This window comes from Camelus ferus, chromosome 1, assembly GCF_009834535.1.
Source record: "Camelus ferus isolate YT-003-E chromosome 1, BCGSAC_Cfer_1.0, whole genome shotgun sequence".
In the NCBI taxonomy this organism is placed as follows: Eukaryota; Metazoa; Chordata; class Mammalia; order Artiodactyla; family Camelidae; genus Camelus; species Camelus ferus.
The window spans coordinates 89296607-89309083 of record NC_045696.1 but is presented as its reverse complement, the minus strand read 5'-3'; the positions used below and the strand labels follow the sequence as shown (position 1 = coordinate 89309083).

Sequence of the window (12477 nt, the reverse complement as noted above, 5' to 3'; positions counted from 1 at the left end):
TCTGGTTGATCTGAAACACACTTGGAAGTTAAATGTTGGGAAGGGAGAGGCATCTCAGCCAGACAGAAACAGGCAAAAGCAAAGAGAGGGATGGGGGAGGTTTAGGTCAGCATCGTGAAGCAGAAAGCCCGCCAGATCCAACCCCATTCGTGACAGATTCACGTCATCCCCTTACACCACACGTTCCAGACACACTTTACAAAAACTTTTAAATTTTCATCATAATACTTTTCTTAGGCAGGTTGTCATTATTCTGCTCTGGAAAAATGAACCACAGGAGGGATATGAAACTTGCAAAAGTAAGACAGTGGCCCAGAGACGAGCTGAGGAGTTTCTAAGCCACTCTGCAGCCAAGTGACACAGGTCAATGCCCAAAGTGACCTCAGAACCACCCCCCAGTAAGACACTGGGCTAGCTGTGCATGCAGTGCAGGATAAAGAGAACAAGCCAGAGCAAGAAATCCATCTCTACACACGGTTACAGACTTACCACACTCAAGCATTAAAGAAAAGACCTAGTCACTGTGCATGGAACGTTGATTGAATTCAGGTGACAATGCTTCTCTAATCTTACTTTACTGAATTTAAAATAAAGTTAAAAAGAACATTAGAACTAGAGTTTAAAAGGAGAGAGATGTAAGAGCATTTATTTTCTATTCTTAAGTTGTAAAAAACTACAAAGGCCCCACCCAATTCTTTACATTTCACTTTGAATACCTCTTGAAAAGATAATCTTAGAGAAAATTCTGAAAAGTTGCCATTATTCCATCATCCTAGCCTATTGATTATTTCAACTCATTTCTATAAGTCGGTGAATGCCTGAATGCAATAAAGCAATTGCAGCCAACATATAAAATGAATAAAGAAATCATTTTCTAAAGACACAAATGTTTCTCGCAGTACAGGTTAAGGTTTTGGATGACTCAGCACTGACTTGGAGTACCATACCTTTTTCTTCTGAAGAGGCACTGTGATCATCACTAGAACAAGAACAGAAAAACAGTTTTATAAATGGATACTAATTTTATACAAAATAATTATGAAAGTCTTCAAAATGATCATACTATGTTTCTCCAGAAATGTTACCCGTTAAACAACGCTCTCCCTCCTCAATCCTCCGCCTGCCCCTCATCTCCACCTGCCGCCTGATTCCAAACCACCCGGATAGATGGAACTTACCAAGCGTGCACTTGAACCCCTTCTTGTCCCGTCACACCCCCGGAAACGCCAGCACACACTTTCACAGTTTCACGATGTGGCACCTCCGTGCCCCGCCACGCGGCCTGGCTCTGCCGCGCCTTCTGCAATCCATCGTCGTCGCCCACTCGGCGCGGGCCTCCAGCCCCTCCCTCCAGCCGGCTCCCTCTGTGCATCCTCCTCCGGCTCCCAGGTCTTCTCACCCGGCCCCTCCGGCCCCTGCGGCCCCTCCCCCAGATCCAGCGCGCCTGAGAAAGGAAGGGCTCCCACAGCTCCCGTTCAATTCAATGGGCGGTCCTCCCCTCGCCTACGGAACGTTCCATCCTCACGACCGACCACCTAGCCTCCTTTCGCCCTCCTCATGCTGGTCTCACAGGAGGGCCTACAGTCGCGGCTTCCCACTCCCCAGCCTCTCCCAGACCCTAAGCCACCTGGCTTCTGCTCTCTCACGTTACCAAAACCACTGAGCGAGAGCCATCCAGGACTGCTGCCCGACAGACCCATCGGGCCCTCTCCGTCCTTAGTGGCCGCTATCTCTTTAGATGAAGCAGGTGACAGGCTCCCCCATGGCTTCCAGTCCCTCTCACCTGGTCTGCTCCCCCCTCACCCCCTCCCCTGTCTCCATAGCCTCTCCCCTCTCCACGTGCCCCATTGGCCTCAGCCTCCCAGCAATGGATGTGTCCCAGAACCACTTCACTGCACCCTCCTCAGGATGCCCCAGTGCTTGCTTTTCATGTCAAGGCTTCAAGTCCTAAATCTTTACCCCCTTCCCAGGCCTCTTCCCTGAGTCCCAGGTGCCCAAGGCCTGGGGGCACGGTGGGGAGAGGGGGTCATGTCAACACTTTAAATGAAATACTATCAGCACTTAACTAATCACTGCCCTCCCTTTCCATGCAAACCTGCTCCTCCTGACCTGCCTTTGCAGAGAATCACAACACCAGGTCACCAGACTAGAACCTCCAAGTCATCACTAGGTCCTGCTTCCTCTTTCCCAGCCAGCAATCGTGTCCTCCTAAGCCTTCTCCTACACATTTCTCAAACCTGTCCCCTCCTCCAAGTCCACTATTTCTGCTTCAGTTCAAGCTCTCTCTGCCTCTCATCTGGCTGGCTGATTATATTCTCCTAATCACCATCTTACTCTTGGTTTATCGGTTCATCCCTCATGTGACCTTGATTTGCATGAGCTGGTCATGTCTTTGCAGAGACCCCTTTGTGGCTTCTCACCACTTCCTGGCTGAAGCCTAAATTCCCTGGCTTGGCACCCAACGACCTCCACCTGGCTCCCTTGTTTCCCACTCTGTGTGCTTCCCCAGAGTGAAAGCTCTTCAGTGTCCCAAGGACACCCTGCATCACACACACACATAGACACATACACACACACTATTCTCTGAACCCTCCCCCGAAAAGGGTCACTGCCTGTGGACTTGCAGGTCACGCATTCCAACCATGTGCACTCCATGCACATGTACTGTGATGTTGGGGTACCCCCTGGTGTTGTGTGTGCATGTAAGTGACAGCCCTGCCCTCTCCCTTGATGCCCAAACCACTAGTCATCCTTTATGAACAGCATTTCTCAAGGCATGGACTGAGGACATTAGAATTCCATAGGATGCCTTCTGAAAACTGTTTTTCTGGGCCCTCTGAATCAGAATCTTTGATGAATAAATGAAAAGGCGGGAAGAAAACAACAATGGTGTTATTTGCACTTACGGATATTTAAAACCTTTCTGTATCTTCTCACTGAATCAACCCAATAAGCCTATGAAGGCCATTTTACAAATGCAAACTGAGGCTCAGAGAGGTTCATTAACTTCCTCAAGATCACACAGCTAACAAACAGAAGAGGAACACTTGACTCTAGGCCATTATGACTTCAAAGCCCCATAGCTGCCTGGTACTGTGTCTCCCTTCACTCTCCATCACTTCACCCCCAAATCCCAAACCTGGTAGTGAAAGCAAACTGAGGAAGAAGAGCACAAAAGCAGGAGACCAACTGCTTGCTCTTTCCTTTCTCTTCTTCACCCAAGTAAGTCCAGAGCCTCCAGATTTTGAAGACCTTCTTGACTGAAGATTTTTTCTGGTAAACCATTCCCAAGTATTTGGTATTTCCCAAGCTCCATGATTCTAGGAAAAAACATATATTCTCATTTTCAGACCTGAATCCTCTTGTTTCATAATCCTAAACTTCAGTTCAAGAGGTCAGAGAGTGGTAGTGAACCCCAAATCAGGAAATGTTTCAAGACACTAAGAAAGGCTAAAATATGGTTCCCAATGAAATGCATAAAAGAACTGGCCAACCACTGCATCTTTTTTCTCCAGACTTGTACCTCTTTAAAATTAAAAGGCAGTCCCACCTTTCAATTTTAAAATAATTATGAGAACACGTATTCAGAGTTAGCCATTCTTATTATACAAAACATGTCTGCCAAAAATCCACTTCTGTGTTGAGACAAAAATGCATTTTTCTCTTAACTGGCCCTTTCGTATTCCCCTCTCTACAGCTGCTTATCTTTATTTCCAGATGTGTGTACATCTGCCTAGATAGCAGAACTGCTAAAGCCCAGAAAACCTTCATGGAAAACCTTTATTTTTTCCATGTACTGAGGCTGCACGGTAGCAGGCCAGCTCTCTGTACCAAAACTCCGAACAGTTATGGGGGAAGAGGCTTTGATCCGAGGAGGGGGAGAAGTCCACCCACAGGGCAGCCGCAGGGTTACAGCCAGGTGGAGGGAGCAACCCCAGGGGAATCACAGGGCCCTAGCTGCTTGTAGTACAGCAGAATTTGCCATCCTAAAAATACATCTCTTTGGCATGTTACTTTATCCTGGTTTTTTCTAAGAAACAGCAGGCAAGGGGAAAGCTCTGAAAACCAAGTAGGAGTTACCCTTCTGTACCCTACAGCATTTACATCTGTAAGGGAAATCTCCATTTGTAAGGGTGTCTGAATCTGTACTCTTATCAATGGGGAGAAGGCAGTGACTTCAATCTGCATAACAACCTTACCAGTTTACCCAGCTCTTCCTGGTAACCTCCCACCACTAACTCTCCCATGCTCAAAGCCTTTAGCTGAGGATGGAATTTAAGGTGAGGGCTTTGGCAACTTTGGAGAGTTACTCAAGTTTTTCTGGGTCTCTCCCATGTATACCTGTTATTAAACTTTTGTGTGATTTTCTCCTTTATTAATCTGTCTCGCATCAATTTAATTCTTACACCACTCAGAAGAACCTAGAAAGGTAGGGAAAGTTTTTCTTCCTGCCTGACACACTGCATGGATGCCAGTTCCCCACATCCTCCTCCATTCTGCTTTTCCCATGTGGTCTGTTACAAGGAAAACCACAGCCACCATGGAGAAGAAGGCCTTCATTCCAAAGTTCACCATGTAACTTAGGGGCTGAAAATCAGTAGGGAAAGGGCATGGACACTTACTTAGTGGCAACTAAAATTCCTTACATTTTGATTGGACTCAACCAGGATGACTAAGTGTAATTTCAATGCTGCCTCATGCCTATCAGCTCCCAGGCCCCACCTGTTACAGGCCCCTCTCCCTTAGTGGGAGGAGAAAAACCCCGCATCTTGGTGCAGTAAAATCTGACCTGAGGGGTTCTTTCTCCCTCCCACCTCTCTGTACCCCAGCCAGACTGCAGCCAGGACAGGTGGATAGTAGGTGCCAGGAGGATTTCACTCAAATCTGGCTCTATAAGTAATAATTCTCCAGGTAAAGATCTAACAATTGTTGAAGTAAAAATAAAACCACAATATAATAGTTAATATTTATTAAATATTTACTGTGTGGCTGAACTCAAGCCAAGGGCCTCATGTGCATCAGTGGGCTCACTGCAACAACCTTTTTAGCACCTGACACTGAACTAATATTATCCCCATTTCACAGATGAGGAAATAAGGCTCAGAGGCCTTGGGTAACTTATCCAAGAACCTTGTCCATCTTGGGTGGACTGCAGAACCCATTTCACAACAAAAAGCCTAAAATTCTGCCAAGCAGATAACGACAAACCTTACTTACCAGTCTCTCTTCCTAAGGTTCCTACCGTCTGTGAAGGTATTCTCAACTATAGCCTTACAGTAACTAATATGAAGTTATTAGGCATAATTAAATCCATAATGAGCCCCAAATCCTCCTTTAACTTTCCACCAGAATTAAACCAAGCAGTGTTTTACTTATTTTAGCCCCTATCAACCTAGGAAATGGGCCAGAAGTTAAATGGGTAAAAGAAAGTAGAAAAGTTTATGTCAGTCACAAACAAGAGTTACTCTGCATACTCACGAAGTAGCTATACTTCCCAGAGCATAACCTCAACGGAAGTAACATTTGCTTTAATACAGATCTCTTTTCATCAACTGAAATTACCTCATAGGTGCTGTGCTAGGCAGAGGGGATATAAAAGTTAACATGTGACACATGAACCTTGCCTCCAAGGAAGGGGAGACAGATCAGAAAATAAACATATATGATGCAGGAAGAGCAAAGTAAAAGCAAATATAAGCTAAAGTTCCAGCCCACAGCGGGCTGTGATGAACTGGGAAGAACAGAGCTCTTACGCTAAGAACACAGGCATGAAACTAAGGCCGGTTAAGACATGAAGCTAAGGCCAGCTTGCACTTTCAAAGAGTGCTACCATCCCTCAAACAGGACCTAACCGCTAGACTCAGCAAAAAATGAAACGGAAAGGAGCCTACAAGATCTGCCAGCCCGACGCATTATTTTACAGACGGGGATATGGACTTTAGGAGAAGTCAGGTTAATAAATATCCAAGACCACACAGCAAGTTACAGAGACAACTTTACAACTTGTCTCAGGCCTCTTGGTTTACCTACCAATTGATTCATTTGCCAAACATGAACGGGTTATGCGCTAGGCGAGAGTGAACAAAGCAACTGGGTCTGTGCCTTTGAGCAACTGGGAAGACCGTCTTCTTGTATCTGAGACAGGAAGTGCTCCAAGAACACTTGTCTGAGATTGAGGAATTGGGGAGGGCTTCCTGGGGAAGTGACATTTAAACTGAGCCACAAAGGATAAGCAGGAATGGACAAGAGAGTAAGGATGAAGGTGGGGGTGGGAGTAAGGGGTGGTACACAGCTCTGTATGAGACAGGAAGGAGTTGATCAAGGTCCAGAAACGGAAGAAAAGTAAGTGTGGTCAAGGAAAGAGAGGCAGGAGATGAAGAGAGACGGGGGGGGGGGGGGGTGGAGAAACTTTCACTCTGTAACCAAAATGACGGCAATCCTGGGACACTGAGTGGCGATCACTCAGTTCGCTGAGTAGTCTCTGTATTTCCACTTTAGGAGAAATCTGAAGCTTGAGAGCCCAGGAGGAAGTCAACAATGCAGGGTCCCAGAATCTGCTGTCTTCAACTTCTTACACGGGGACTGCCTGACCCTGTGCCACAGGTCGGACACTGGCTGCATGGAGTCCAAAAGGCCCAAGCATCTTCCTAAAGAGAATCTCAGGGCCCCAGGTCACAAAAGCCAGACCAAGAATTCCAAGAAGTCCTGGTGCTGAATGACAAAACCCCCTCAGGGAACTAGGTAACTTTAAAGCACACTCCAAGGAAACTGCCTTCATTCAGAATCAAGCTCTGAAAGCCAACAAACAACACAGCCCCTTTCAGACCGGCTGGGACAGAAGGACTTCAGGCCCTGGGGAGGATCAGGGACTCTGCAAGGTGAAGAGGGGTGTAAACAGGTGGTGGGGTAGGACAGATGTGGGCACCATGAGTGCCAGTGTCAGTGCCCCCAGAGGACACTTCCCAAGCCAGGCTGGTTTCTTTTGTTCTAAGCATCCCAAAGAACACCACCTGCAGTCAGCTTGCCCGGGACGGAAGCCATCCCACCGCTTTTTTTTCTTCTGTGTTCAGGTCCCTGAATGAGAGCACCATCTCCTATGCTTCAGAAACACTTAGTGCCAACAAAGATAAAAAATGCACAAGCCCGGCTCTCCAGCTGACTCCTTCAGCTGGCCTCTCAGTTCCTTTTTTCAGTTACACCATTAATTAAAAAAAAAAAAAAAAAGGTGAAACAGGTAGGTCTTTGGGTACCAAAAGGCCAAAGAATTCACTGCATCATTATGTGTAATAGGCAAAACCTGGAAACAATTACTGTGCTCATCAAAAGGAGAATGGGTGAATAAAAGGTGACATAGTCATATAATGGAACCCTGTGGGCCATGAGAATGAAAAACTGCTCACACGCAAGCACGAGGGCTAACCTCACAAACATAATGGGATGATAATCTCACAAGCATAACGGCACAAGAGAAGACAGACACAAAAGGGTATATGCTGTATGATTCTATTTTTATTAAGTTTACAAACAAGGAAAACCAACTTCTGGTTCCTTTGGGGAAGACAGACATGACAGTAAGAGGACTACGAGGGGGCTTCTGGTTGACCTGGGTCGGGGTTACACAGATGTGCTCACTTTGTACTAATTCATCAAGCTGTATACTTAAGATGCTAAGTTTTCGGTACGACTGAATAGACATACAAAAGAAGGGTTTTCAGCATCTTGGAAAGGAAAAGTATCCAGGGCCTTAGCTTTGCAGCCCATGGATGGGACTGGAGAATGACCCTCGGGGGTAGGGGGCAAGGTGAAGAGGTGACCACATTGGGGGCTATGGCCCAAAAGGCAGCTGTGGGGTGGCAGGGATTAGGGGGAACAGTTTCAAGGTTTACTCCCTCCTTCTTCCTTGTAACTAACGGCCAATGAAACCTCTGTATGATGTACTCCAGAGGAAAGTGGGGTCAAGAGGGAAAAGGGCTGGAACTAAACTGGTTTAAGGGAGAAAGGAGGCAGCTGGAATACTTCCAGCAGTGAGGGGAGGAGAAGGAGAGGAAGGAGAGGAAGAAGGGGGACAAGAAAGCAATCGGAAATGCCCAGGGTGGACAAGAAGGAGAGCTGGCCTGGGGTGGGGATGGTGGGTGGGGGAGGTGAGAATTCCCATGACAGCCCAGTAGAAGGGATCTCTTCTCTACTCCCCTCCCTGAGTGAGCAGTGTCAGATATACATCCAGGTTCATGGTTTTATTGCACTTCTCTGCTGTGCTTTGTTTATAAGCCTGTCACCCCTGGGAACTAAAGGAATAAGAGGACTGTGAGTGAGTGTGTGTGAGTGTGTGTGTGTGTGTGCACTCGCGCACCTGCAGCCAAGGATTCCACATTCCCAGCATCTACGCACTGTTTGCAAGGAGAAAAGAATGTTCATTGGACAAATAAATGACAGAAAGAATGTGATAATTAGATATAAGTTAGAGACTTCCTCAGTACTTAAAAACCTGTAGTAACAGCTTAAATGGCCAAAAATGTGGGAATGGCTAAGTATCAAGAGTGTCATACTGTGCAGCTACTAGAAATCACAAGCAACAGTAGCAAACATCCGTAGGGTGCTTTACAATTTACTGAGAATTGCACCTCCTTTGTTGTTTGACACAAAATGCTATGGACTTTGTTGCCACACTGAAATGTGTAAATGACACATTAGCAACAAGCTCTCTGAAGAGGCCAGAAAGATCTGGGATGGTGGACTAACGAGTTTTCGCGGGGTGAGGAGGGGCCATATCTTAGAGTAATACTAGGAAGGCTGGTAGTTCTGGGGACAGGGGGCGGGGCAGCTGAGTTTAGTTAGCTCTGTCTATATAAATAACTGCTAATTTCACACACTATATTTCAATTCACTTCCTCTTTTTTGTTGTTGTTTGTTTTGAAGAACAAAACTTAACTTTAGCCATAATTTGATTCGAAGTTCTCTTTAACAGTCATTTGCAAGTGTTGCTGTTAAGTGACCATCTCTAAAGAAATGTTTTTGATATTCCATGGTGGGGGGTCCTAGTGTGGTTTTATTCATGCTCTAACTTCAAGAAATTAAACCGCAAAACCTATCTGCAACAGACTTTCCTAGGCTGTCTTCCTGACTGCAACAGTGCTTTAAAGAATAGACAAGAAAAAACTCAAAAAGACAAAACAAACAAAAACCCTTCTTCTTCCCTGAGAGAAGCTGAGCCTAATGTTCAATGATTCACGAAAAAAAATTATGAACTTTTTAACCCTCGGCATTCTCTTCTTCCCCTAGTTGTTACTGTGGAAAATTTATTTTGCAGTTACTGTCCCATAAGTAAGTTCTCTGCTGAGTCTCAAATCTTTGCTGAGCGTTTCCGCACTGCTCTGGGTGGACTTCCTGCAAGCACCTACCGCAATGAGAGGATTACCTAAAGGATGTATTTCACAAACAATCTATCACGTGTCTTCGGCTGAAATATTATATCCAATGCTAAAAGCCTACTTTTGCAGATGACAGTGGGGACCTCTGGAAAACTCGTTAGAGCATCCCCAAACCAGCTCTTAAAAGACATACCCACGTAAAAAGTAGCTGTTTTTAAAAGTCTGTGGGGCGCTGAAGACAGAGGCATTGGCTGCAGTTACAGTAATAGCAGAAACCCTCCAAGCAATGTTTATCTCGTGAGCAACCCCTTAGGGGAGTAGAGTGGCTGACCAGCGGGCAGCGGGGGAGGGCTCCACACATGGCCAAAGAGGGGAAATAATCCTGCTCTCAACACAGCCTGAGAGCAGAGGGGCCAAAGAGCCCATGGTGTTCAGAGAAACCTCCCAAATCCTCCAGGTGCGGAGGACGCAGACGCTCCAGAGGGCTGAAGCTGGAGGGCTGGGGGCAGACGAGGACAGCAGAAGACGGGCCTTGGGGGCAGGGAGTCAACCGAGGAGGCGGAAACAGCGCCAGTCCATTTGCGGAAAGCAAAGCGGGAGCCGCAGGGCGACCTGCCCTCCTCCACACCCACCCGCCGCCCGCAGCTGCTTCCTGGAGGATGTGGGCCCACCTGCAGCCGCCGCCGCCGCGCTGCCCGGGAGCAGCGGCAGGGAGGCGGTGGCGGCAGGGGGCAGCAGCACCGCCCGTAGCCCCGCCTCCGGGCCGGGCGCGCGGGGCCTCCAAGCTGCGCGCCGCCGCCTCCCGCGCCAGCACCTGCGCGCGACCCCGGTGCCACCTACCAAACCCAAGTGCAGCCGCCTGGGCCCCGTCCCCGCCCCGGGTAGGGGGTCGGAGTCAGGGATGGCGGGCGCGTCTCCTCCCAGGCTCCGTGCTCGCGCGGGGCAGGCGCCGCCGCGGAAGGGCGCTTTGTTTGTGCGGCCAGAGCGGGGATGCCAGGGCGGGAGTGGAGCCCTCGCCCCACCCAAGAAAGGGCAAAGCAGAGCCCTCGGTGGAGGGTGCTGAAGGGGGCAAAGCCCTTTCCCCAGGCGGCGATGCTGGGTCCAGCTGGCCCACCCCCACCCCCACTCTGCCCTTTCTCTTTCCGAACCCCCCGGCCCCCAGCCCGGCGGCTGGGCTCACCTGCTCTCCGCGACCCCCGCGCCTCCGCTCATCGTCGCCCGGTGGCTGGGAGGGGGCGCCAAACGCGCCCGGAGATCGGCGCTTGGCTCGCGCCTGGGCGCCTGCAGGAGGGGTTCGCGTGCAGAGCGCTGCCCCGCGCACCCGGAGGCGATCGACGCTGCCGGGGGGGAGGGAAGAGGGCGACCAAGAGCCACCGGGGGAGGGGACTGGGCGGGAGGGGGTGCCGGGCGCGCTGCTGCAGCGGCTGCCGGAGGCGTTCAGGACTCCCTAACGGAAACGCACGCTCGCCCGCGGCCCCGCGCGTGCACGCTGGCGTGTACACTAGCGTGCACACTGGCACACGTGCGCACAGCGGCCGCTTGGTGGTTGTTTACCGCCCTGCGGGAACTAGGTTTGGTGACATTAACGCCGAGGCTTCTGTGAAAGAGAAGGGCCAGAGCCATTCTGGAGGGGACACGGAGAGCTCATGTCACCCTGATTGGGATTGGATCCTTCTGTATCTGGGGATTTTTCACGAGGCCCTCCTTAGCCCCGCCCCCGCGCAAGGAATTCCCAGATTCGCTTCTTAGGATCTATCAGCTCCCTGAAATTCTCTTCCAAATTTTGCATCTACATACAAATATCTGGAATGAGGGACCACAGCTTTCAAATGATTAGACAGCTGTGTGACACCCCCACCCCCACCCCAAACTGTAAGGATGGATGTACTAAACCAGTGGTTCCCAAACTTTGCTACATATTAAATCACCCAGGGAGTTTTTCAAATCTCCATGCCCTGAGTGGCATCCCAGACCGATTAACTTAGTACAATGGGATTCAGTATTTTTAAAGATCCCAGGTGATTCCAATATTCAAGAAAGTTTGAGAGCCACTGCTTAGACTATTGGTGGCCCACATTGTATAGTTTTCTTTCACCCAGTTTTTCAACTTGATTGCTTGTCTGTCTTTTCCATGAGGTGGTGGATGTCACACAGCATCTAGCCCAGATCTAGCTCACAGTAGGTGCTCAGTATGCATTTACTGCAGGAAGGAGGCAAAGGCAGAGTCCAGAATGTGTCCTCTAACTTGCAGCCCCCTGTTTGCTCTTTCTGAAATACTCCACAGGCTGAAAAACCCTTGACCTCAGGGCGATGGCTTCCTGTATGCCTGATGCTGCAGAAGAAAATGGATCATTGCAGCTTGAAAGGGTATCTGTCTTTTAGATGCTTCCAGATGTCTCCGCCCGAGAATTCCCCTACCTGCCTCACTATGACTCAAAGGACCAGCACTTGGCAGTGTGGGTGACTACAATAAAAGTCACAACCCCATGGATGGCACACCCCTGAGTCCAAGACTATGATAAGATACTTTATATTCAGGGAAGAACTGGCCTGGTACAATCACTGGGCCTCAATATTCTTCTGTTGAACATAAACACAAATAACTTCACAGAATATCATCAGAAAAGGCCCCTCTGTGACCACGATGGATGAAGACAAAAACAAGACTACTCCTGAATCATGTCTGAACACAGACAAAACATGAACATTGTCCAAGCCACGATGGACACACAGCTATCCTGGCCAATTAGAGTGACCACTGCCTTAGCCTCTCTCTAGTCTGCCCTTCTATGGATAAGATTTATGAAGATGCACATTCATAGAATTACCCCTGCCTTCCTATGCCTTCCCCCAATCAACTAACAAAACCCCAAATCCTTTCATAATATCCCGCAATCAACTAACAAAACCCCAAATCCTTTCTTAATATCCTCTGATACCTTCTCACTGACACACCCCCAGGATTTACCATGATGTGCATTTCCCTCACTCCAATGAGCAATAAAGTCAACTTGTTTAACTATAGGTGTATTCCGAGTGTTCTTTGGCAAGGGAGCATTAAAAACCACTTATCTTAATCATCACAATAATAGCAGAAGGTAGACATACC

General features: G+C 48.5%; 1 protein-coding gene across 3 annotated transcripts in view; it reads right to left on the bottom strand.

Annotated features, from left to right (window-relative positions):
- Window positions 1-10927, bottom strand: part of LOC106730349 (NACHT, LRR and PYD domains-containing protein 1b allele 5) — a 33838-nt gene extending 22911 nt beyond the window's left edge. Inside the window, exons 1-3 of one of the 3 annotated variants that reach the window (XM_032485375.1) lie at window positions 10549-10927; window positions 1179-3320; window positions 948-979 (exon numbers count right to left, since the gene is read on the bottom strand). In XM_032485375.1, the coding sequence (XP_032341266.1) occupies window positions 948-979; window positions 1179-1372 (226 nt within the window). In that variant the 5' untranslated portion in view covers window positions 1373-3320; window positions 10549-10927. Of the gene's footprint in view, window positions 1-489; window positions 578-947; window positions 980-1178; window positions 3321-10548 lie in introns of those variants that run through there. The other 2 variants (XM_032485384.1, XM_032485389.1) reach the window with 2 other exon arrangements.
- Window positions 10928-12477: the final 1550 nt, after the last annotated feature.